We start from the raw sequence: 24,824 nt of genomic DNA on the forward strand, positions 1-24,824 counted from the left end.
ACCACCCACTTCCCCTCCCCAGAGGATGCCTATTACGGTTTCCTGTGTTAGCTTCTAGAGAAACTTTTATAAGAAAAGCCCAAACAATATTTTTCATAGAGTTAGAACTGAGGCCAGATAGGAAAAGCCTTCTGAATCAAGCTGGAAAAGTCCTTTCTGAGAAGACTTCAACTCTTTATTTGAGAATATATTATTTGTAATATGAGAGATCAGCTCCCACAGGGAGACCTAAACAGGATTGACTACAGGCCAAAAAAACAAAAAAAAACAAAAAAAAAACAAAAAAAACACCTGTCATATAGAAGTATCTCATTTAAAATCCCTACAAATGTACTATTTCCAAAACACACTTATGATTATTTTAGGGTATACCTAAAAAATTAGGTGATTGCTTCTTAGCTTAAAGCAGAGCAGATAAGCACACAGTTGTGATTTCAATTTGTGTTGTCCTTAGATCATTAGTTTCTCTCCTTTTAGAGATAGATCATTTAAGACCAAACACTTGAAGAATATGTTAAAGATAAATTTTCATCTATTCATAGAAATATACATTTTAATTGGCTTGGCAATAAAATTGAATTTAAAAACTTGAGCTGAAATGGTAACATATCTTTAATTTTAATTTGTATACAGACTGACTGTATTTGATACTTTTATCTGCAGAAATATTTAAATATTTAGTTTTCTTCTAAAAGGTTTATTGGAATGAGTAAATCCATTAATCAAATTTAAAAACTTATTTAAAAAACTTTATTTTGCTTTAAAAAAACAATTATTCAATTCATGAAGATTAACCAAAATACAAACCCCATCAAAATTTATTACAATAATCTTTCATAAGATCAATAGCATTAAAAAAAAGTTAATGAATATTTTAAGTAAAAATCACAATGTAAAAATACAAACTTTAGTTTTAGTGACTAAAATAAAACAGATAAATAACCTTCTTCACAGGGAAAAAAATACTTGAGGGAAAAAAACAACGGTATAACATGTGTAAAGCAGGAAATTTAAATATCAGCTTAGTTCCTCATTGCCAACATGGCATTTATATCCCAGATGAGATTTCGTAATTGATCCATAATTTGCTTCAGCTGTTGATTCTTCTGTTTGAGTTTCTGTAGAAACAAAAGAATTTATCAAAAATGTTTCAGGAAATATAGACCATGAAGTAAGAAGATTAAAATGTCGTAAGTTAGGACTGTAATGATCCAGACAGAAATTGAGCTAAATAACCCTATAAGGCAGATGGTCTCAACCCTCTTCTGGCGTTACATATTCGCTGACAGGGATCCTGAATTCTAAAAATTCAGCCTGCAGAGGTCTATGGCTCCAGGCCCGCCCCAGGCCCTGCTTACTCTTCCACCTCCACCATATATAAATAAATAAATCAGCTAAACATTTATTTGTTTTAAAACATAAGCATACAGGTTTTCTAAGGGGCAGTATAACCTAACGGTCAAGAGCCCATACTCTAGAGCCAGATCTCTGGACGTCGTTCAGATCCTTCACTGTGATTTTTTTTTCCCCCAGGCTGCAGTGCAGTGGCACAATCTTGGCTCACTGCAACCTCAGCCTCCTGGATTCCAGCAATTCTCCTGCCTCAGCCTCCTGAGTAGCTGGAATTACAGGCGCCCACCACCACGCCCAGCTAGTTTTTTTGTATTTTTAGTAGAGACAAAGTTTTGCCATGTTGGCCAGGCTGGTCTTCTGACTTCAAGTGATCTGCCCATCTTGGCCTCCCAAAGTGCTGGGATTACAGTCTTGAGCCACCACACCCAGCCAGATCCTTCACTATGAAACTTATAACACTGACCTACTTTTTTAACCTCCCTGTACTTTAGTTTCTACATCAGAAAAATGGAAATAATAACTGAACCTACCTCCTAAGAGTTGTTATGAGGATTAAATGATCTGATTCATGTCAGGTATTAGAATTGTGCCTGACACATAAGTAAACATTCAACAAATGTTACTGGTAGGCACAAAATGTAAACTGTTGATATAGAAAATAAAATATAATAAAAATACAATGCCTCATGCAATTGGTGTTTCAAAAGTGTGGCAGAAATCACTGTTTGCCTGTAGCATGAATTGCAATCTCCTTCTAATTCTAAAAACTGAAGACAAATGGCAGAGCACCCAAAGCAATCTTTTCTACTAAGATTTGCTGAATGCCTGAAATGTGCACGGCATGTGTCTCTGTATCTCTATACTTGAATTATACTTGACTAAGATTTGTAAACTTCTTTTTAAACATTCTTTCTTCAAATCCTATGTGGTAAATGTCTGCTTAGATAAAACAAGATAGAAATAGAGAACTTCTGGTCAGAGTGTTTACTGGTTATAATAATAATCATTATTATTCAATAACCCCTTGGAAACATTACATTTGGAGATAATATATTTAATTTTAAGACACTATATTAAACAACCTCCAGATAAATTAGTGTATGCTTATTAAAAAGAGGCCTAAAAATCTTAATTTTGATTTCATTAAAAAGCAAATTAAAATGAAGTTGCTCGTATTGCTTCTATTCAGAGTTAGGGAAGTAACAAGAAAGAGGTGGCTAAAAGGAAAGCCCAAGAAACTCTTACTGGAAAATAGAAAATCAATTTACAGAGACTCTAATAATCTTTCATAACTAAATTTAATTCACATTTGAAAAGAGAACTAGCACGATGCAGTCAGAGAAAAACATGACTATACAGTGCACAGGGCTTGACTCTAAAGCTCACTCTAACACAGTCTTCAGGAAACAGAAACTGCTGGTATTTTTAGTGAATCTCCCTTGTACAAGTTTTCAGATGACCTATCTTCTATATTCTGTTATCATGAGTATGTGATAGTCTGCTATTTAAGTGGTTGTATATATCTAACAAAATTGATTCAAATTGCTGGGAAAGATGAAGAATAACCAAGCCTGTAAAGTCTTTTTCATCACAGAGACCAAGAAACCAACACTTCTGCCAGCAATCAAGAGTAGCAGCAAAACAGAGGAATATAAAAGTGCTATATTGGGAGGCTAGCAATCTCGGTCCCAGTTCCAACTTTGCCTCTAACTTGGTATTTGATCTTAGACAAATTCATTCTCCTCGGTTTTCTCGTTTATGTAATTGGATTATAAAATCTAAGGTCTCTGCCAGTTGTACTTTCTGCATACCCATACGTAAGATGACAATTGGTCATCTGGGTGGTTAAAAAGAGACTTTATAATCAATATCAACTCAGGGCTTGCAGCTGGCTATCACAATGGTTTCACCATTGAAATAAATGTATAACCTACCAATAAGACTACTTTCAAGAATCCTCATTTGGAAATATACATTCTGGTACTCTTTTTAATTTAAGCCTCATAATTTTTTTTTTTTAAAAAGTAAGAACTAGAATGTGTAGGGTATTTTCAAGATAATATTCAAAACTAGGGAATAGAAAATTTTTAAATAATTAACATATAAGGCTCTTGGGATAGCATTTCTCAAAGATGCCACAAAGTTTTAAATATAAAAAATTAGCATACAAATAAAATATCCAGAGTCAAAACATGTCATAAAAATGATCAACAGCAAAGCTGACACTTATGCTTATTAGTGGCTAAACTGTAAATAAATTTTCATGACACGATATAGGATTTAATATATGTATCTTGCCACTGATTGATTTTAACAGAGGTTGACAGCTGCTATTTTCAAAATCCATCAGCTGTGCCCAATTTCGTACATTAACAGGTGAATGTGTAAGTAGACTAAATACTTAAAAAATGTTTCTGCTAACTCATACCATGTAATTTAATATTCACACAAAAGCTGTGACACTTGACAAAAAATGCTTTACTTTCTAAATGCATGGACTCAATTATGTCAATCTTGTAGTAAATACTACCTACTATCTTTTTCAATTTCATTTTCCCATCAAGAAAATAGCCTTAAGCAAAATAAAACTCATTCTGATGCCCCCAAAGCAAGCTTGTCCAACTGTGGCCTGCAGGCCGCATGTGGCCCTGATCGTCTGTGAGTGTAGCCCAATACAAATTCGTAAGCTTTCTTAAAACATTATGAGATTTTTTGGGGGGGCTTATCAGCTATCATTAACGTTAGTATAGTTTATGTGTGGCCCAAAACAATTCTTACAATGTGGCCCAGGGAAGTCAAAAGATTGGCCACCCCCGCACCTAAAAAATGTGGTCTCAAACAAGTATCCATCCTTTACTTGGGTATTCGGCTTAAGGATTCCAGGATATATTAAGAGAAAATGAAAGTATTTAAATAAACCACGAATTTGACTACTAAAACCAGCCATATTGTCTTATGATGATTTACATCAAATACTGACTACAAATCGTGTGCCTCAAAGTTTCATGGCATTAGGATAGTTATTGGTGGTTTTTGCATTGTTAGAAACCAGACAGACCGTAAGGACCAAATAGTAAACACACCATCAGTATGCTCTTCTGCACAATTTCAAGTACACAATGATATGATAATGTTTTGAAAACGACTAAGTGAGGGTCAACTGAGGGGTATATAAATTTACTTATTTTATGTAGCTTATTTAGAACAAAAAGAAGATATGCATTGTAGTAAAATTCTGAATATTTTTAATTGAATGCAAAGAATATAATTTTATTACAGATTACACAGCTCTATAAAGCAACTTAGTTATTTAATACGACCAAATGCCAATGTATTAAAAATATGGCACAATGCTTTTGTTTCTGTAAATATTCATTAAAACATGAAATGGGAACATGAAACAGGTGCTGCTTTGTTTCCACTGGAGTCTTATGTTCTCCAAGAAGAAACTTGTCCACTCATGTGAAATGAGTATATAGCAGATAACACATCCAGCTGGTTCATGGAAGAAATTCTGGTACTGAGCACAATGCCTGGCAGAGAGCAGGCACACAAGTATTTAAATATTTTCATGTTTGAAGAAAAAATAACAAAAGCCAAATCAAAAAGCTTCTCCCAAAACCTACAAGAATGGAAAAAAAATATGCAAGTAAACAAAAATTATTGGCAATCATTTCAAAACTTTTTTTCGTTTAAATAACTCCTCTTAGTATAAAAAAAGATATTTAATAATGGCCATTATTAAAAACTATGCATTTTTATACTCCATACCATAATAGGTAAGAAGTATTTTCAGTGTTTTAGTGTTACTAGCTAAGATTCTGTGAACTTTAAAAATCTATCACCTACTAACTGCATGAACTAAAAAAAAGCAAACCTATGTTTACATAAGAATATGGATTAACATAATTGACAGAGACAAAAACTTAAGTTTATGAATGTAGTTATTTATAAATAGTTGTCAAATCAATGAACTGTTTATTTTTAATAGCATCTATGTGGTTAAATAATCAGATCAGGACATTATCATCTATAGCCAGTTTTCACTATGAGAAACACCCTCAGGTGTGTATGCCATTAAGAAAAAAAAAAGATGTATCAGCCGGGTGCAGTGGTTCAGGCCTGTAATCCCAGCACTTTGGGAGGCTGAGGTGGGTGGATCACGATGTCAAGAGTTCAACAGCGCCTGACCAACACGGTGAAATCCCATTACCACTAAAAACACAAAAAAATTAGCTAGGCATGGTGATGCATGCCTGTAATCCCAGCTACTCAGGAGGCTGAGGCAGGAGAATCGCTTGAACTCAGGAGGCAGAGGTTGCAGTGAGCCAAGATTGTGCCACTGCACTCCAGCCCGGGTGACAGAGAGAGACTTTGTCTCAAAAAAAAAAATAATATATATATATATATATATATATATATGGATCACGAGCTCAATATTTTAAAAATTAAACATTTTAATCATATATTTTAATCTTATATTCTAGAATGGAGACACAGAGCTTAAATAAGTTGAAGGAAAAGAATGAAATACAACTGTTTGAGGGACACAATTACATAGGTGGGTCCAGAAGAGAGAGGCTGTAGAGAGCTAAATTATCATGTGGAGAAAGTCCTTTTATACTTCATATCCTTGTATCAATTATGTCCTTTACTTAAAATCCACAAAACTCTATGTCAGTAGCTAGTGTTAACTGTACATAAGATTATTCCATTAACAGAATATGCTACATTTAATTCACATTTATAATTTTTTTAAAGGAATGAATTAAAAACCCCTTTTGGTAAACAACAACAACAACAACAAAATACTTGTTTGCTTTTTAGCAGTTAATTTTATTCTCTTCTTCCTTCTTTATTTGCGATTTAAATTTAAGTTAACCAAATGTTAGCCCTCTCCCATCTTTTCCCTCTGCCCACCACCTAATCCTTCAGTGCTTTCTCAAAATATAGATAGAAGAATTCATACAAAGAGAGTTATGAGGTCATCAAATGAGTTCTTCCCCATGATACTCAAGAAGGTACTTTCCCTCTAACTTGTCCTTTAAAAAGCAATTCCCACAGAAATAGAGTTTAGCTTTAAACCTGGTTTATTTAAAATACCTAAACTGATTCTTTTCTCTTTGTAACAACCCATCAGTTTGATATCACGTTAACTAAAATATGTTTTATACTGAAGTTAAAAGCACTTAGAACAGATCCAAGTCATTTAATCAAAGGAAGAGATCTCAATGTCAGAAGTAAAAATGGGGAAAAAAATTTAAAACACTTTCATTCCATAAGCATACACAAACTTTCAGAAACTTTGTGTATCTATTGAGTGTGTGGCAGGAGAGGAATAAAAAAAGCTATGAACTGATGCAAGGAAAAGTGATTAGAAGGGACACAACAGCAGATGCAAGGTAAATTTTAAGATGAAAAGTAAAGAGGGAGTGGTCAGTGACTCAGAGAAGGCCTGGGCATGCAAGAGGGATGCCACTGAGAATAGGCCTGATCCACCATGGAGAACCACAGACAGAGACCATCTCAGAGGCACTAGCTGAGCCCTGGGGATGAAAACTAGAGGAATGGTTAAAAGATTGACTATCTAGTCATTTAAAGAAAAAGTCTGCCAAACCCTACACTAGATTATGGAATGCCTTCAAATTTCTGAGGAAACGTAACTTACAACATAGAATTTTATAGCCAGCCAAACTATGAACTGGACAAATACGTAAGGACTCAAAATTTAAGTGTCTGCATTCCTTCTAAAGAAGTCACTGATGTATGCACATTACCAACAAGGAAGAAAACCAAGAAAGAGGAAGACATGAGCTGAAGAAATAATGAAACCAACAGAAGAGGTGAAGGAAAGTCCCAGAGCTAAAAAGCAGGCCTAACCAGCATTTCATCCAGACCTATAAAACCAAAGAAAACTTGGGAGGGTGGGATGAGAACCACGAAACTGTCTAATGATTCTGACTCTGTGGAAAATTAGAAAATAGTACTGAGATGCTATCATAGATTCACAAAAAACTAACTAAAATTTTAGAAAATTAAAGAGGTAAGAATTAACTTCAGAAAAACAAAAAATTATTCAACCAAGGAAATGTGACCCTAGTTTACTATGTGGTTTAGCAATAAACAATACTTACGAAGCCATAATTATATGACACAGGTTATTTACTGAACCCCAAATATGATATAACTGCACTGAAAGGTTTGAGGGAAACAATTATGTAGGTGGGTCCAGGAGAGAGAGGCTGTAGAGAGCTAAATCCTCACGTGGAGAAAGAAGTCCTTGTATACATCATATCCTTGTTTCAATTATATCCTTTACTTAAAATCCACAAACTCTATGTCAGTAGCTAGTAAGAATTTTTTCGGTTACATGCTGCCAAAGAATTACCATATTTTGATTATAAACAAGAACTTTTAAAAGTCAAAGACACGTTATTTCTAAGTTATCAAATTGGGAAAAAAGAGAAACTTCATGAAAATTGAAGAGAAATGTAAATTTAGAAAAAGTATCTTTCTGAATTTATACAACTTTATTTTTTACAAAATATTATAAAATCCTCTATGGTACAGAACAAACTATATTTACATTAGTTACACATGTGGTACTCTGAAACCAAAGTTATTATTATAATGGTGTTTTATTTATATACATATTTAATTATAGTTTATTAAAAAATCCGTATTAGAGAAAAATAAGCAGAACACATTTATTGAGGTAATACATATTTTATCAACAGAAACATATAACACGTCTTAATAAATGAATGTCTCATATATCTAGACTATCAAATACCAGTTATTTTTCAAGATCTAAACTAAAAGTCCCCAATCTCTTCCTCACCCTCTACCAATTTTTTACTGTGAGTTTTTTATTATGATTGTCATTCATTACAATCAGATTTTTTGGAAATAGTTTTCTAAATATGTATTTCACCTTCTAAAGAAGTTGCAAAATTTTATTTTATAAAATCTATCCATCTTTTTCCTTTCTTCCGAGTTTTAAAATACTTAAAAAATTATCCAATATTTTGTTTTGCAGGTCTTATTTTCAACTCTGAAATTCATTTTGATATATGGTGTAATGTAAAAAGCTAGCTTAATTTCGCCCCCAAAGTTTCTATTTCTAAAGACTAATTTTTCACACAAGCCCTCTTCTGTCATATTAAATTCTCATGTACAATGAGAAGGCTGTTTTTCTGGCTAGATTATTTTACTAATCTGCCTATTCTTGTGCCAGTATTACACACCTAATTACCATTTGTATAATATGCTTCATATTACAGTTTAATTTTTGAAGCTAAGAATTCTGCTTTATTAGTCATACTTATCAACATTTTCTTTGATATTTTTGTATACTTTCAAGAAAAAAATCCCATTTGGGTTTTATCTGGATCTGTTTATTGATTGGTATTGCACTACAATCCTATTATTTTTGCATGCTTTATTATTAGGATTTGGATTGTTACTGTATTAAAACTGTGAAGTAATCAAGACTGGTGTTTTTATAATATGTATTGCTCATCCAAGAACTTTATATGTTCTTTTAATCATTCAAAGCTTCCTTTATGTATCTTAATAAGTTTATTCACACACATGATTGACATAATTCCTATCTACTAAATATGAATTGTTATAAGAGTCAATAGAATCTTATAATCTAACAGGTTTATAGCATTATAAGAGCATGGTATCAGTCTTGTCTTAGACCCTTTTACGGAACTCTTATAGACTAGTTGTTCATCAGTTGAGTTTCTTTGATCATTCTAACAAGCTCATACATAGTAACTCCTGTTTCCCAGCTGTCATTTATTCACTGTCTTTTTGTACTGGCTATAACTTCTAAAATAATATTAAACATAGTGGTATAAAGCATCTTATTTAATGCTTGTTTTTAATAAGGATATTTCTATATTTCACCTTATGAAAAATGTTGGCTATTTATCTAAAAGAAAAAGATAAAAAAAAAAAACACTGTCTTGCTAATAGTTTTAAGTGTCCTTTGAATCAGCAACAGTATTGAATTTTATCTGATGTCTTTTTGACATGTGAGAAAATCTTTTTCCAAGGTAGTCTACTGACATCATGTATTATACATACAAATTGAACTATAAAATCTTATATACCTCAGAAGACTCTTTGGCTGTGGTGGATTATTAATACACTGGTGAGTTCTATTAATTAGAATTAAGAATTTCAGGAAGGGGCAATCTATATTTGTCACTGAAACAGTGAAGCTGATAGTTGTATTCACTGTGCTATGTCCAGTAGATTTTGCTAAGCTGGGGCCACATTTCCACCACAGAATGAACAGACACCTTTCCCTATTTCTCTCTGTTTCACAAGAAGTATTTGAACATTATCTTCCGAACTTCTGAAAGTATTCAGCGATAAATAATTCCAGTTAGAAGCTTTTGGTGGGGTTGGAGTAGAACAATGCTGGGATAGTTCTCTAAATTTTTTATTCAGGTGTTGAGACATTCACATTTCATATTTGTAAATTTTTATCATTTGCTGCTCCAAAAATGCTATAAGCTAGAAAGATAGAATTCTGCCCAGAAAAGAAAAAAGTAAATGGATTGTGACTAAGTGTCTAAAGAGCTCTTCTAAGAGCTTTATCGAATGAATTTTGCAATTTCTCTTCTGACTATTCAGACAGCATTTCTGCTTACCTTTCAGTTCTTGGCTGTATTCTAAATAGGTTAAGTTTGCCAAAGAAACGACTTCATGTAATTTGATAATTCAAATTATGTTTTGGAGTTACATCAGACTCCCTAGTAATTTTTATCAATAACTCTAAAACATAAAATGTAAAAACTAACAACTCACTTTATTTACTTCAGCAATTTCTCGCCTCTCTTCACTAGCAAAACGAGGTGGGCCAGCCCGATCATCATTCTTTGAGCCATCTTCTTCCACATATGGAATAAGTTGCTGGGAATGATTAACAAAAACTAAAAGTCAAAAATATAATTCAAGTTTTCTAATCACTGGTATAGAGAATATATCAGATTAAAGTCAATTTTTATAGTTTTATTTGTATAAAAATAAATTTCAATTCAGGTGATAGCCTGAAATAAGAGCTTTAATAGTTGACCATTTCAATGCATTCTACACAATACCCTTTCAGGTTTCTTTTGCAAAACAGCCGTTATAACATTGGTTGTCATGTATAACTAAACAATACTTCCAGCAGGAAGATGGGAGAAGTAACAAAAAATTAAATTAAATTAAATTAAATTAAAATTTAAAAAAACCCTACTCATTCAATTAGCAAATATTTAATTATGAAACACTATAAAACTAATGCCAAACAAGATGTGATTCTTGCCCCTAAGAGATTTGTAGTCTATTGAGATAGATAAAACAGGCTTTCCTTCATCTGTAATAAAAAGAAAAGAACTTCACGGATCTGTATTATATAAATGTCATTAACTTGCAAACTAAAACTTCAGAGTCTATGCAAACTTCTAGATGTCTTAAGTTTTTTCAGTTGTGAGAACTTTTTTTTTGTAGGAGAAACAAATTTATATAGCAATGAAACTTCTAGCAGAATCATAATTAAGTATGCACGGTTAGTGATGGAATTTACCTCATAAGTGTGACAGACTTCAGGAATCACCTAGCCTCTACTATTGTGTATTAAAAATGCAGGAATAGGCCAAAGGTAAATGACTGGTAAAAACTAGGATTCACCTGATAAAACTTCTTAAAATTCTTGAGACATATATAAATTCACCCATGTCTACATTCTCCTTTTCTTTGTTTTCTCTCTCTCAATGCAGAGCTGTCCTTCCTCCTGAAGACGATTAGTCTCCATCCCTGTGGCCTGATTGCCTTCCTGTCTTCATTATTTATACACCCTTCTCCCAACCTCTCCCTACAGCTTTCTTCCTTTATTATTCTAACATGTTCCTGTCTCTTCTATTTGGGGAGAAGCTCCTCTTCCCCCTGCAAACCTTCGATTCCATCTCTCCTTCCATCTGCTGCTTTCCTCTCTTATTTTTTTCAAAGCTTCTTGAAAGACTGATACCCACTTGCTGGCTCCAGCTTCTTATTTCCTGTTTAATCTTCACCTGACTGTGATCAGACTTCGTGCTGCTACCATTTCACTGAAGCTCTACTCAAATATCCTAACAATTTTCATCTAGCAAAATCTACTGGACAGTTTTCATTCCTGATTTTCCTTGACTTTTCTGCAGCATCTGACAATGCAGGCCACATTTCTGATCTTTCTCCCACATCTCTGACCCCTTCTTTTTAGGCATTTTTGCAGTTTAATTTTTCTCTGGTCATCTTTACCAGCTTCCTTTGGTGGTAGAGAAATAATTTGTCAACAGGAAAGGGTCACTTATAGAAATGTATGCCTAATCAACCAAATAGGTGGGACCCAAGATGAAATTTAGAGAGTACATTTTTTAAAATACAGTGATTCCACTGGGCCAAATATAAAATCTAAATTAATAATAATAAAAATAATATTTTATCTGTAAAGTACTTCATGAAAACCACCTTAAAAGTATATGATACTATTAAAATTCCTACTAAAAATATTCCTGACTTATTTAAAAGGAGACACTGATAGCAATAAAAATTGCCACAGAAAACCATTTCTTCCTAACAACAAAAATTACTACAAGCCTGTCAAAGTCTACAAGAAATTATTAATGTAAAAATATAGTAGTATTTTATGCATATATATCACATTTTCATCTTCTGTGGTCAAAAGTAAAACCAATAAAATTCAAAACCTGGAAATATTGCTAAAACAAGAGAGAGAGGCAAAAGAGTAACAACTGTCTTGACACTAATTCACACCTTATATTCATCCTCCCTCTATCACAAAAAATTACCTCGACTGGAATGGGATCCATCCCACCACAGTTTTCATTGCATTTGTCATATACCAATCTCAGCTTCCTGAAGAGAACTGAAAGTTGGCGAAGATTATCCTGTAGCTTTGTTAACCGGTCTTGATATGTTCCAGTGTGGTAAGTGACACCATTTGGCAGCTTATCAGGAAAAATAAAGAATAAAAATATAAAGTAATGAAAAAAAAATCAAGATTTTCTATAAGTAAAGCCAATAAACAGAAACAATTTTTAGGCAATGCATAGATGTAAGCTGTCCCTCACAACTGATCAAGTTCAATTTTAAGAATGTAAGAGTAATGCACACCCATTTATTAACAACTTGGCATACTCTTTCACTGCTATAAAACAGACCTAGAAAAACTCTGTAATAAACCCTGACTTGGAATACTTTTTCCCCTTTAATTTTTGAAGTGTAACTTTAAAAAGAGTGTACAATTTTAATGTTACTATTATATAAATGCAGCATGCTGCTGACCTCAACCAAGAAGTTAAAAACAAAGTACAGTTAAAAACACACACACAAAAGTGAATCTTACGATATTCTAGTGGAAGAAAATGAAAAATATATGGCAGGTATTGCAAAAATATTCTCAAAATACCTTAACTCTGACAAGATAATTCAGATGCTTAAAGCACACATTAAAATATAAACCTGTCATTTAAAATTTTACTTAAAAAAATCAATAGCAGGAGATATGGGTGCCACCTATACTTGAACACCATTAATAAATTATTAAAAGTAACTGCTATGATCATAACTCGGTCTTAGATATTGATATATTTTAAATTCAGGAATTTTATCAAGAGAAGAAAAGTATATATTTAAATAATAAAAAAAAAAAGACAGGTAAACAAAAATCGACTATTTAGAATTTATAACTAAATATGAACTTGTGCATTGCTGAAACTCATGAACAAAATCTTTCTCTGTACAGCCGTAGAATATTTTATTCCCACAATTTGATCTGTGGCATCACCCTAATACTTGAATCAATAATATTTATAGAGTACCACATTTTCTAGTATTCAGGCATTTTAATTGTAGGAATTCACATGTATACCTATTTGAGGATTTGAATCAGGTGATTTAAAAAGGAACTATCTACTATCTAATAGCTAGGCAATCAGTCCAGTCTTTCTAAGCCTCAGTTTGCATTTTTTTTTTCTTTTTTAAACACATGAGGTAGGAATGCCAAAAAAAAAGAAAAAGAAAAAGAAAAGCATGATACAATGTTTGGAGTGAAAAAAAAAAAACAGGACATATAATGATTAAAACCAGAAACATGAAAAAAGACTGAAAAGCCCTATATGTAGTTGATAAAAGATGTGTAAGATAAATAGGCTTGAATAATTTATTTTCTTCTTTTCTCATACTTCTAAATTTCCTGTAATGTTATGGTATATGAGTTAAGGAGATGGATCTCCTCAAATTATTTGAGGTGTGATATTATTGGGATTTTCAGAAATTCTCAAGCATTAAAACACTCTACAATGTCTCAAAGAAATGTGATAAAATATCAAAGGCTGAACTAGTCAAAACATTTTAAAGGAGAAAGACATTAAGGGTTCATTTCTCAGTACAATATAAGCTTTCTCCTCATGAACTCTCAGTTTATGAAATTCCACAGACACTAACTAGAAATTCAGAGAAAAGTTTAAGTGGATCCTTGCTTTCTTGTTTAGGTGACAAAAAGGAGCGTGATGATTATGTCTTGCCTAGAACAGCACTCTGTATCTTTATTATGGCATTATGAGGTTTAATACTTTGCCCATATTTTCTACTTAGTAAAGACTGGAACTTAAGTTTATATTACCATATTTCGCATAGTACACACACACAGAAGGCTTTAAAGTACAGTGTGAATTATTTTACTTTAGTGAGTTACTTTACCCATAAATCTATACTTAAAATTTATTAAGATGTATTATATAAAATAACTCTTAATAAATACTGTCATAAAGAAAACAAAAATCCTTTTGAAATGCAAAGAATCACGCTTCCCAAATTTGCTGACTTAGAAAGATATTAGATGTTAAATCTAATATCCAAACTTACCAACTTAATTTACTAAATCATTAAAAAAAAATACCACACACCTTTAATGTGTCAGCACTGTTCTAGAAGCTGGGATACAGCAGTAAACATGAGAGAGAGAAGGTTCCCATAGCACAGAGTATACACGGTAAAAATGTCTAAGATCCCTTGGTATATACCGTGGTGTAGCTGTTCAGCTGAAAAGCTCATCAATAACCATCTCACTCATGAGTGTGGATGAAAACCCATAAATACATGATCCATATTCATAGACACTAACAAGGCATTCAACTAAATTCAACATCCATTTTAAAAATCAATATAAAACTCAATAAAAAATCCTCAATGTGTGATAACATACATTTATTTCAGTTAAAAAGTCAGCACCATGATTAACGTGGAATCATTAGAAGCATTCCACCTAAGGTCAGAAACAGAAAAGGATGTCTACTAAGATGCTAATTCTATAAGTGAACACTGTTCTGGAAGCACTAGCCGATGCAATTAGAGAAGAAAGAGAAAAAAAATGTTGAAATATTAAAAAGAAAGCACATAATCTATCTACAAATAATATGATAAAGTGCTACTAAAAATAAAAGAATTCCATAAGGAAGTAGGTCCAAAGAGAAAGCAATAGCTCTGCTTTCATCTATAACACAAACAAAAACATGGGAAAAGAAGACCCCATTTACAATGGCAACAGAAAAGATAAAATATCTGGAAGAAAACTTTTAAAATCTCAAGATAAAAATGAAAACTTAAGATACCTTATAGGAAAACAGAATAAGAATACTCCATGTTCTTGGTTAGTAAAGAACTAAAAGTCAACATCATAGCGATGTCAAGTCTTTCTAGGCTGAATGATCCTAACAAAAATGCTAACAGGTTTTTTCTTAGAATAAACTGATTCTAAAATACATGTGGAAAAATAAGCAAGAATAGCCAGGGAAATTCTGAAAAAGTAAGTGTAAACACATTATACATCCTGACAAATTATAAGAATGTTTTGCATTAATACATAAAAGATAGGCAGCTACGTGGAATAGAACATCCAGAAACAAATTCACTTATATAAAAGCTACCTGAAATCACTGGAAGAAGCAAGTGAATTATTCAGTGAACCCTTTGAAAAAGTTAGGGCTAGGCCCAGACCTCACATTTTATAGGATAAATTCCATAAGGATCAGAGTTTTAAATGTAAAGACTGAAATTTTAAAAATTATAGAATTCTAATTTGAGTGGAGACGACCTTTCTAACTAGGCATAAAGCCTAGAAGTCCTAAAAGACTAATACATTCAACTTCTTAAAAAAAAAAAAAAAAATGCATGGCAAAACTACCAGTAGCAGAGCCAAAGGTAAAAGACTGGGGGAAAAAAATAACTGCAAGTTGTATCACACAGAGCAGGTTTCTCTAGTATGTAAATAGCTAAATCCTACAATTATGATAGGTAAAAAAGACAAACAAATGGGTAAACAGTAAGTGAACAAGCATTTAGCAGGAAAAAAATATAAATGATTCAAATATTTTAAAGGATGTTCAAACTCAGTCAAACTAGGAGAAATGTGAAGTAGAATTTTCACCTATCGAGTGATCAAAGATCCAAAAAAGATACAACTCACTGTGCTGGTCTTAGGCCATAGCATAAATTAGTACAATCTCTGTGGAGGACAATTCATCGAAATGTGTCTAATTACAAAAGCACATAGCTATTTCTAAAAACGTATCCTACAGGTATAAGTGCAAATTTGTGTAGGAGGTTATTTGCTGCAGCCTAACAGGGAAAGATGAAAAACAGCCAAATGCCCTCACTAGAGAACTGGTTTAACAAATTACTGTATTTCCACACAGTGTGAACTATACACTATAAAAAGGAAAAGGGAGTATTTGCTGTACGGATATGAATAAATTCCAGAATATATCAACTGAAAAAAGCAAGATACAAAATGGTTATGTATAATATGCTATTATCTGTGCAAAAAAGGGAAAAATGAAATAATATACATAAACATTTGCTTAACATGCAGAGAATATCTGGAAAGATACACAAAAATAGGAAGAATCACTCACAGTCACTGCCTGTGGAGAGGAGTTAGGTACATAGTATAAGAGAGAGGAATGGGAGGGAAAATGTTCATTGCACTGTCCTTTTCTATTCCTGAGTTCTGAATGTACTATGTATTTAAAAAATTAAAGATTCAAAGAATAACAAACAAAACAAAAGCAATGGTATCTTCCACAAGGACTCTTAATCTGAGATTTAAGGATACTTGGGGAGTATCCCTAAATCTTCCTTTAACCCCTGAAATTTTCAAAATGCATGTGTATGTGTATTTTTCTCTGAAGAGAGTTTACAGTTTTCATCAGACTCTCAAGTGGCTAACAGACATCTAGTGTGTACCAGGAACCACTTCTTTAAAACAAACGCTTAGAAAAATTCTTAGCAGTCTGTATTCACAGCAGTTTACTCTCATAGATCAATAATACAGAGGATTATTTAAAAATGTGAATGCTAAAAATGTATTAACAAATCACTAGGTTATATGTAGTTAAGAATATCCTGTTTCTATCACTTCTTCTAGTTTTTTGGAAATGAAGGAGCCCATTGTTATCTTTTCAGCCAATTATGATAGGCCCCAAAGGGTCTTAGATGAGTGACCACAGAATTTCACAAAATGAAAAGCACACATATAATTATCATAGTCCCTCAAAAGCTGGCTTTGGGCCCCAGACCCTACAGCCGCCGAAATGTTGAAGCTTAAGAAGAAATGTATTGAGACGGAGTCTCACTCTGTCGCCCAGGCTGGAGTGCAATGGCGTGATCTTGGCTCACTGCAACCTCCGCCTCCCGGGTTCAAGCGATTCTCCTGCCCCAGCCTCCTGAGTAGCTGGGATTATAGGCGCGTGCCTCCACGCCCAGCTAATTTTCGTATTTTTAGTAGAGATGGGGTTTCACCTTGTTGGCTAAGCTGGTCTCGAATTCCTCACCTCGTGATCCGCCCACTTTCGCCTCTCAAAGTGCTAGGCTTACATGAGTGAGCCGCTGCGCCCAGCCTATGAACTCCTTTTTAAGGAGGGAGTCATGGTGGCCAAGAAGGATTCCACATGCCTAAGCATCCGGAGCTGGCAAACAAGAATGTGTCCAACCTTCATGTCATGAAGGCCCTGCAGTCTCTCAAGTCCTGAGGCTACGTGAAGGAACAGTTTGCCTGGAGACATTTCTACTGGTACCTTACCAATGAGGGAATCCAGTGTCTCCGTGATTACCTTCATCTGCCCTGGGAGATTGCTCCTGCCACCCTGTGCGGCAGTCGTCCAGAGACTGGCAGGCCTCGGCCTAAAGGTCTGGAGGGTGAGCAACCTGCAAACTCACAAGAGGGGACGCCGACAGACATACCTACAGACGGAGTGCCCGTGTCGCCTCGTGCCGGCAAGAAAGCCGAGACTGGGGCTGGGTCAGTAACCGAATTCCAGTTTAGAGGCGGATTTGGTCGTGGACGTGGTCAGCCACCTCAGTAAAATTGGAGAGGATTATTTTGCATTGAATAAACTTACAGACAAAAAAACTGAAAAAAAAAAAAAGTTGGCTTTGAATGCAGGTCCACATGTAATCTAGTTATTGATAAAATACTTTTTTGAAAAAGCTTAGTTCTTTCTGTGTAGAACATGAACCTGTATTATATCTTTTAATAATGCACATTGACAGCAAGTTAGTATTAAAAAGAGGTTACTAGGAAGAGCTATTAGTCATGTGTGATGTTGGGTAATTTATTTTTTCCTCTTGTTAAGCCTCAGTTTCCTTCACTGTAAAATAGGGATAAAAATACTCCTTAAAACTGCTCCTATAACAGTGTACCTGACCAAGGAAAGTACTTCATAAGTGTTAGGTATTATTCAGTGCTTTGCATATAACAGGACAAAAATTTTTTTAAATATGCTAAATTCTGAGACATTATTTAATCCGCACCTTATTCATTCTAGATATGAATCTATTCATTTTTTTAATTATTGCCAAAGAATGTCATAATTTCTCCTGGATTTCCTTTGTACTATATTTCACATAGTCTTAAAAATTTCCACAAAACTGAATTACTCTTAAAATCAGGAGGAAAAAAAAAAAAATCTTGACCAGTTAAAAAAAAAAAAGCAATAAAACACATTTTTGGACAACCACAGAAATAAGAGCTGTAAGATTTTGAAAACTTGGTGTCAAATCTACCCTACCACTGACTAGGTTTGGGCAAGTCACTTTACTTCTCTGAAGTACAGAATCTTCATCTTAAAACAAGAATAATATCTACTACATGTAGTGGGTAACATAAACAAGCATTAAAAATGGGTCAGCAAAATAGTGCTGGAACAATTGGATATCCAAATGCAAAACAATGAACTTGGATCCGTATCTGCCACTATGTATATATATTTAAAAACTCACAAAACTAAATATAGGTTGTAGACCTAAATATAAAACCTGAAACTACAAAACTTCTAGAAGAAAACAGAAACCCTTTGTCACCCTGGGTTAGGCAAAGATTTCTTAGGTATGACACCAAAAGCAAAATCTATAAAAGAATGTATCAGTAAGCTGGATTTCATCAAAATTAAAAATGTCTGTTCTTCAAAAGATAATATTAAGAGAGCAAAAAGGCAGGATAGACTGGGAGAAGTATTTGGAAAGCATCAAGACACAACAGGTGTTGATGAGGATGAGGAGAAATGAGAACCGTTAAACAGCAATGTTTACATTCCCACTAGCAATAATTGGTAGGTAAAATGGCTCAGGCCACTTTGGAAAAGTTTCTTAAAGTATTAAACAGACATGTATCGCATGATCCAGCAATTCCACTCCTGAATCTGTCCAAGAGAAATGACACATATGTTCACACAAAAATTTGTCAGCAAAAGTTCATAGCATTATTTATAACAACCAGAAAGTGGAAACAACCCAAATGTCCATCAACAGAAGAAAAGGTAAGCAAATGGTGATATATTGATACAATGGAACATTACTCAGCAATAAAAAGGAAATTATTGATGCATGCTTAGTGAAGGATCTCAGACCAAAAAAGCTCACATACTGTAGACTCCATTTATATAAAACTCTAGCAAATGCAAATTAATTTATGATTACAGAAAGCAGATCAATGGTTGCTTAGCGATGGAAGGTGGGAGGCGAAGATGTCAGAGGGGTATGAAGAAACTTTCTGGGGTGATGTGTATGTTCACTATTTTGATTGTGATGATAATTTCACAAGTATACACAGTACAGTACACATATATGTTAAAACTTTAGGTGAGTGTAGTTTACTGTATATTAACTATGCCAAAAAAAAAGGAGGACTGTTTTTTAAAAATATAATGTAAATTCTTCAACTCCTTGGACCTCCCCACAAGAAATGCTGGAAAAAACATTTAAAGCAACCTAAAGAGGGAAGTGGAGTGCGACCCCATCTTTACCTTGAAAGGTGCAAGAGTTTACATGGTAACTAAACAGCTCGATCGAATCTAAAAAAAATTGGCTTCAATTATGCAGAAATCTGGTCTGGAAAAACATCACCTCTACAGCTCCGACTTTTGGGGACACTCCTGAGTATGAATGGGGGTGACCCTACACCTAAGGTTTGCCCAGGGCAGCCCAGTTGACATCCACGGGCCCGAGGTAACGAGGAAACCAGCGCCCCTTTCCCTCCCAGCTGCATCTCGCTGGCCCTGCGCGCCCGCCTTCCTACCTGCATGTTCCTCAGGAGCTGGAAGATCTCCATGGTGCGGTACACGATGTCCTGCACCGTCTCCTGCCCGATGCGGCACAGCGACGCCGTGTTGACCTCCCGGGCGGCCTGCTGGGCCTGGGGCCCGGCGAAGGGCCCGGGCGCCATCCCCGACGCGGCCAACGGAGGGGTGGACATGGCGCGGCTGCAGCTTCAGGCCCGTCAGGGGTCCGCCCGGAATTGGGAGGCTGTGGGGCCTCAGAGTTGGAACCAGCTTGAGAGACCCCCCGCGGCCCGATTTCAAAACAGCGGCCGCGACTTCCGCCCACCGTGACGCAACACGTCATAAAACGTCATGGACACCGCCCACTCGGCGAACTGTCTCCGAGCGGAGCCGGGTGGGATTGGATTGGACGCTGGGCGGGAAAGGACGGACGGGTTAAGTAGCCAATCACCAATTGCGATCCAGCCAGAGGGGAGACGTTCTTGGAGAGCAGAGGGTGAGTTTCCAGAGTTTGTTTCCCAGTCTTGGCCCAGCGTTAGAACTTTGTGTGTTTAATTCCTTGCGGAGCATTTTCTCTTAACAAGCCTGAGGTTTGTAGTATTACAGCTAAGAGACAGGTTAAAGTACTTGTTCAGTCGCATACAGGTGTAACTGGCAACCTGCGGTTCGAATTTAGAAAGCAAGATTCCTAAGCTTGTACGCTTCTCTGTGACATGATACTGACTCCCCGATTGCTCTTGGTCCCTGCTCAGATGTTTCTCTTGAGTTTTCCCAATCTCTCTAAGCAAAAAATGATCAACGCACACTTCTTTCTGACTCTGGTACTTTTTTTTGAGATGGAGTCTCGCTCTGTCGCCCAGGCTGGAGTGCAGTGGCGAGATCCCGGCTCACTGCAAGTTCCGCCTCCCAGGTTCACGCCATTCTCCTGCCTCAGCCTCCCGAGTAGCTGGGACTACAGGCTCCCGCCACCACGCTTGGCTAATTTTTTTGTATTTTCAGTAGAGACGGGGTTTCACCGTGTTAGCCAGGATGGTCTCTATCTCCTGACCTCGTGATCCACCCGCCTCGGCCTCCCAAAGTGCTGGGATTACAGGCGTGAGCCACCGCGCTTAGCCTACTGTCTGATATTTTATATAGCTTTCAGCTGGCTAACTTTCAGACTTTTTCTCACCCTATCTACACACACACTGCCAACTCCATGAAAACAGACGATTTTATTCACTTGCTGTATTCCCAACACCTAGTGATTGGCACAAGTATCAATAAATACTTATTGAATGATTGTTGAGTGACATGATAAATGCAAGAAAAATTAAAATAAAATGTCTCTCACCTCTTACTGTTCATCTCCAAGGTGGGAAGAAGTCAAGAATGTAAAATTGGTGATAGGCACAAATGTTGCATTGTTTAGAAGTATCTGAATGCTCCATTATACGGACTTTCCGGGAAATGGTTACTAAATATGTCATAGGAAGCGTGTTAGAATTAAACATAGTAATTCGCAGGTCTTCAGTGAGTAATTACCATTTGACAAATATTGGCTGAGCACCTACTATGTGCTGGGGGCTAGGAATGAAGATAGAGTACTGAACAAATCAGGCAAAAGCCCTGCAGCGTGTTTGTCATGGAGACAAACAGAACACTATTTTGATGAGCGTCTTGAAAGAAAAGTTCCAGATACCAGGGTGCTAACAATTTAGGAGATTGAGAACGACCTGAAGGGAGCAGTGTGGAACCTGAAGGTAGATAGGGAAGGGAGTAACGAATGATAGAGTCTTTTCTAGGAGGATGAGGAAGGCCAGTGCCAACACCTGAAGTGAAGAGGCCTCCTAATGCTTTCCAGGATCTGGAAGAAGTTCAGTGTGAGGACAAGTGTGAGGAAATAAGGCTGAAGGCAGAGGCAACCTTGAAGGATCTTCTAACCCATGTCAAGCAGTTGAGAATTTATAGAGTGAAACAGCAAGCCATTGAAAAGTTTCAAGGTGAGGGGAATAATTTGAAATACTCATTTTAGAAGACTTATTCTGGTTGCTAAATGGGGAATAGATGGTGGGTTTCTATTGTCTTCTTTTCCAAAGGGGAATGATGATGATGATCATGACCTGTGTAGAGAAAGGAGACAGAGGGTAACTTTGAATAAATATTTAGTAAGTAGAATCTAGAGAACTTCGTTGTGACTGGATTAGGAGCATGAAGGAGAGGAAAGAATTAAGGATGGCACGTATTTCTGCTTTCATGTGAAGCTTCAGGTGAAGTTTATGTCATTTACCAAGAGAGGATACACTGACGTTTCAGAGAAATTATGCCTTATGTTAATTTCCTATTGCACATGTAACAAATTACCACAAACTTTGTGGCCTAAAACAACACACCTTTTATTATTTTACAGCTTTTTAGCTCAGAAGTCTGAAATGGTTGTCGCTGAACTAAGCTCAAGGTGTTGGCAGGGCTGTGTTCCTTTCTGGAGGCTCTCAGAAGGAATCCGTTTCCTTGTCTTTTCCAGTGTTTAGAAAGATGTCCCAATTCCTTGGCTCATGACCACTTCCACCAACTTCAAAAACCAGCTTCATCCTTTTCAAAGCCAGAATTGGCTAGTTAAATGTGCCGTATCACTGGTTCTGAGTCCTCTGCCTCTCTCTTTTTCATTTAAGTATCCTTTAGATTACATCGGGTCCAACTAGATAATCCAGGATATCTCTTTATTTTAAGGTCAGCTGTTTTGCAACTTCAGTTCCATATGTTACCCCTTAATCCCCCCTTGCCATGTAACATGACATACAGATTCTGGGAATTAGGATGTGGACGTCTTTGGGGAGTAACTAAAATCTGCCTACCACATGCCTCCAATCCAAACTGTCCCTAAATTCAGACTCACATACCTAAAAACCTGACATCTTGACTTGGATGGCTATTTGGCATCTAAAACTTACGTCTAAAAAAACCTGACTCTTGATCCCTCCCAACCTTCTTCTACCACACTTTTTTCCATGTCATTGTCTGGCACCACCATGCATTTAGTCATTTAGTTGCCCATCCTGGCTTCTCTCTTTCCCACCCTACTTCCAAGTCATCAGAAAATAGAATGCACTCTGACTTTCAAATATATCCTATGTGTGACCAATTACTTCACCTCTTTCACCCTAGTCCAAGCTGTCTTCTTCTCTTATTTGGAATGTTGGATAACAATCAAGAGTCTCCTAATTGGACTCCTTCCTGCTACACTTGCCCCATCCAGTCCACTCTTATTACAGCACCCACAGGCGAACTTACAAGCTAAGTCAGGTTGTGATTCTCCCCTGCTGACCAGTCCTCTCATCATACTTAGAATAAAATCCAAAGCTGCATGACCTGCACATCTCCACATGTGCTGGCCTAGGCTGTTCCTGCTCTCTCAGCTCCGACAGTTCTTCCCTCACTCCAGATACATTCACCTCCTTACTATTCCTTGTACATTCCAAGTTCATCTCACTCCAGACTCATTTCTTTTGGCTGGGAAACTCTTCTCTCAGCTATCTCTCCAGGTCTTTGTTTTCAGTGGCCTTTTCTGGCCACCTTACTTAAAACAGCCTGCATTAGTCTTCTGTTGCTGCTGGAAAAAAAGATCAGAATTTAGTGTCTTAAAGCAGCAGAAATTTATGTCCCCATTTTCTTACTGATTGTAAACTGACAGCCATTCCTAGCTTCCATGACTACATTCCTTGGCTTGTGGCCCCTTCCTCCATCTTCAAAGCCAGCTATGGCAGTCAATTCCCTCTCATGCTTTACATTTCTCCTGCATCTTCTTCCATTGTCATTGTCACATACCTCTAACTTTTCACTTTTGAGGGTCCATGTGATGATACTGGGTTCATCTACATTATTCTAGAAAATCTCCCCACCTCAAGACCCTTAACCTTAACCACATCTGTAAAATTCCGTGTTCCATGTAATGCAACATAGTCATAGCTTCTAGGGATTAGAGGGTTGGTATCTTTTGTGGGGCCATTATTCCACCTACTGTACAGCCCTCTCCATCTCTTTATCCATTTAGCCTGCTTCATTTTTTGTAGTGTTTCTCACAAACTGATGTTGTTTCTTTCACTGTTTGTGCCTTCAGTAAATTTCATGAAATTAGAGATTGTCTCTTTTGGTTGCTTCAGTAGATTCAGCACCTACGGCAGTGCCTGGCACATAATAAGTGCTCAATAAATAGTTGATGAAAGAACCAGGAGTTTACTCAGTGGCATCCTGGGTTTGAAATGTGTACATGATCATCAGTGGATGTATCCAGTAAGTGACTGAGTATGTGCTGAGGCCTGGTAGGGTTTTCCTTTTACATGGTTGGAGAAAGGTGGGTGGGTGTAGTAGTAAGCTCAAAATCTGTGGGAGTCAGATGGTCCTGGACTAAAATCCAAACCTGACATTGCTCAACAGTGGACAGATCACACCAACCTCCATAATAACAATGGTATTTAGCTTTGGGATTGTTGATAGGATTAAGTGAGATGCTATATATAACACACTTATAGTTCCTAGTGTATAGTAAGCATTCAATAAATGTGCACTATACTTCCTTCCATCATGGATAACAGTGAGGAAAATGGGTAAAGTTAGAAGTGAGGAAGAAACTGCTCCAGGACAGAGCCAATGGGAACACTAAGGAACAGAAAGAAGAAGAGGAGGCAACACTATTAACAACAAAAATTGGGAAGAAATAGAAAGGTCAGAGGAAAGTCAGGAGACTATCCTGCCATGGAAGTCACAGGAAGAATAGATTGTTTCAGCAAGGAACTTGTGCTGAACAGTGTCAGGTACCGCTGAGAGGTTAAGCAAAATAATCCACACAAAGGAAGTATTATGTTAAATCACAGAAGA

The 24,824-nt window shown here is 35.9% G+C and overlaps 1 protein-coding gene, 1 long non-coding RNA gene and 1 pseudogene across 14 annotated transcripts in view; 2 read left to right on the forward strand and 1 right to left on the reverse strand.

The window, feature by feature from the left end:
• Nucleotides 1-730: 730 nt before the first annotated feature.
• LOC105468543 (mediator complex subunit 30) lies at nt 731-20,308 on the reverse strand. Its single transcript, XM_011718769.2, has 4 exons — nt 19,988-20,308; nt 12,204-12,362; nt 10,180-10,284; nt 731-1,118 (listed from the first exon to the last, which is right to left on the reverse strand). The coding sequence occupies exons 1-4, from the start codon at nt 20,162-20,164 to the stop codon at nt 1,023-1,025; spliced, it is 537 nt and encodes a 178-aa protein (XP_011717071.1). The 5' UTR covers nt 20,165-20,308; the 3' UTR covers nt 731-1,022.
• On the forward strand, nt 17,000-17,889 carry LOC112424408 (small ribosomal subunit protein eS10-like; annotated as a pseudogene).
• A 61-nt stretch (nt 20,309-20,369) lies between the features above and the next one.
• Nucleotides 20,370-24,824, forward strand: part of LOC105475937 (uncharacterized) — a 459,161-nt gene continuing 454,706 nt past the window's right edge. For 10 of the 13 annotated variants that reach the window (XR_011606796.1, XR_011606790.1, XR_011606789.1 and 7 more), the window contains exon 1: nt 20,477-21,952. This is a non-coding gene — a long non-coding RNA (uncharacterized lncRNA). The other 3 variants (XR_011606795.1, XR_011606792.1, XR_011606791.1) reach the window with 2 other exon arrangements.

This window comes from Macaca nemestrina, chromosome 8 (genome assembly GCF_043159975.1).
Source record: "Macaca nemestrina isolate mMacNem1 chromosome 8, mMacNem.hap1, whole genome shotgun sequence".
Taxonomy (NCBI): Eukaryota; Metazoa; Chordata; class Mammalia; order Primates; family Cercopithecidae; genus Macaca; species Macaca nemestrina.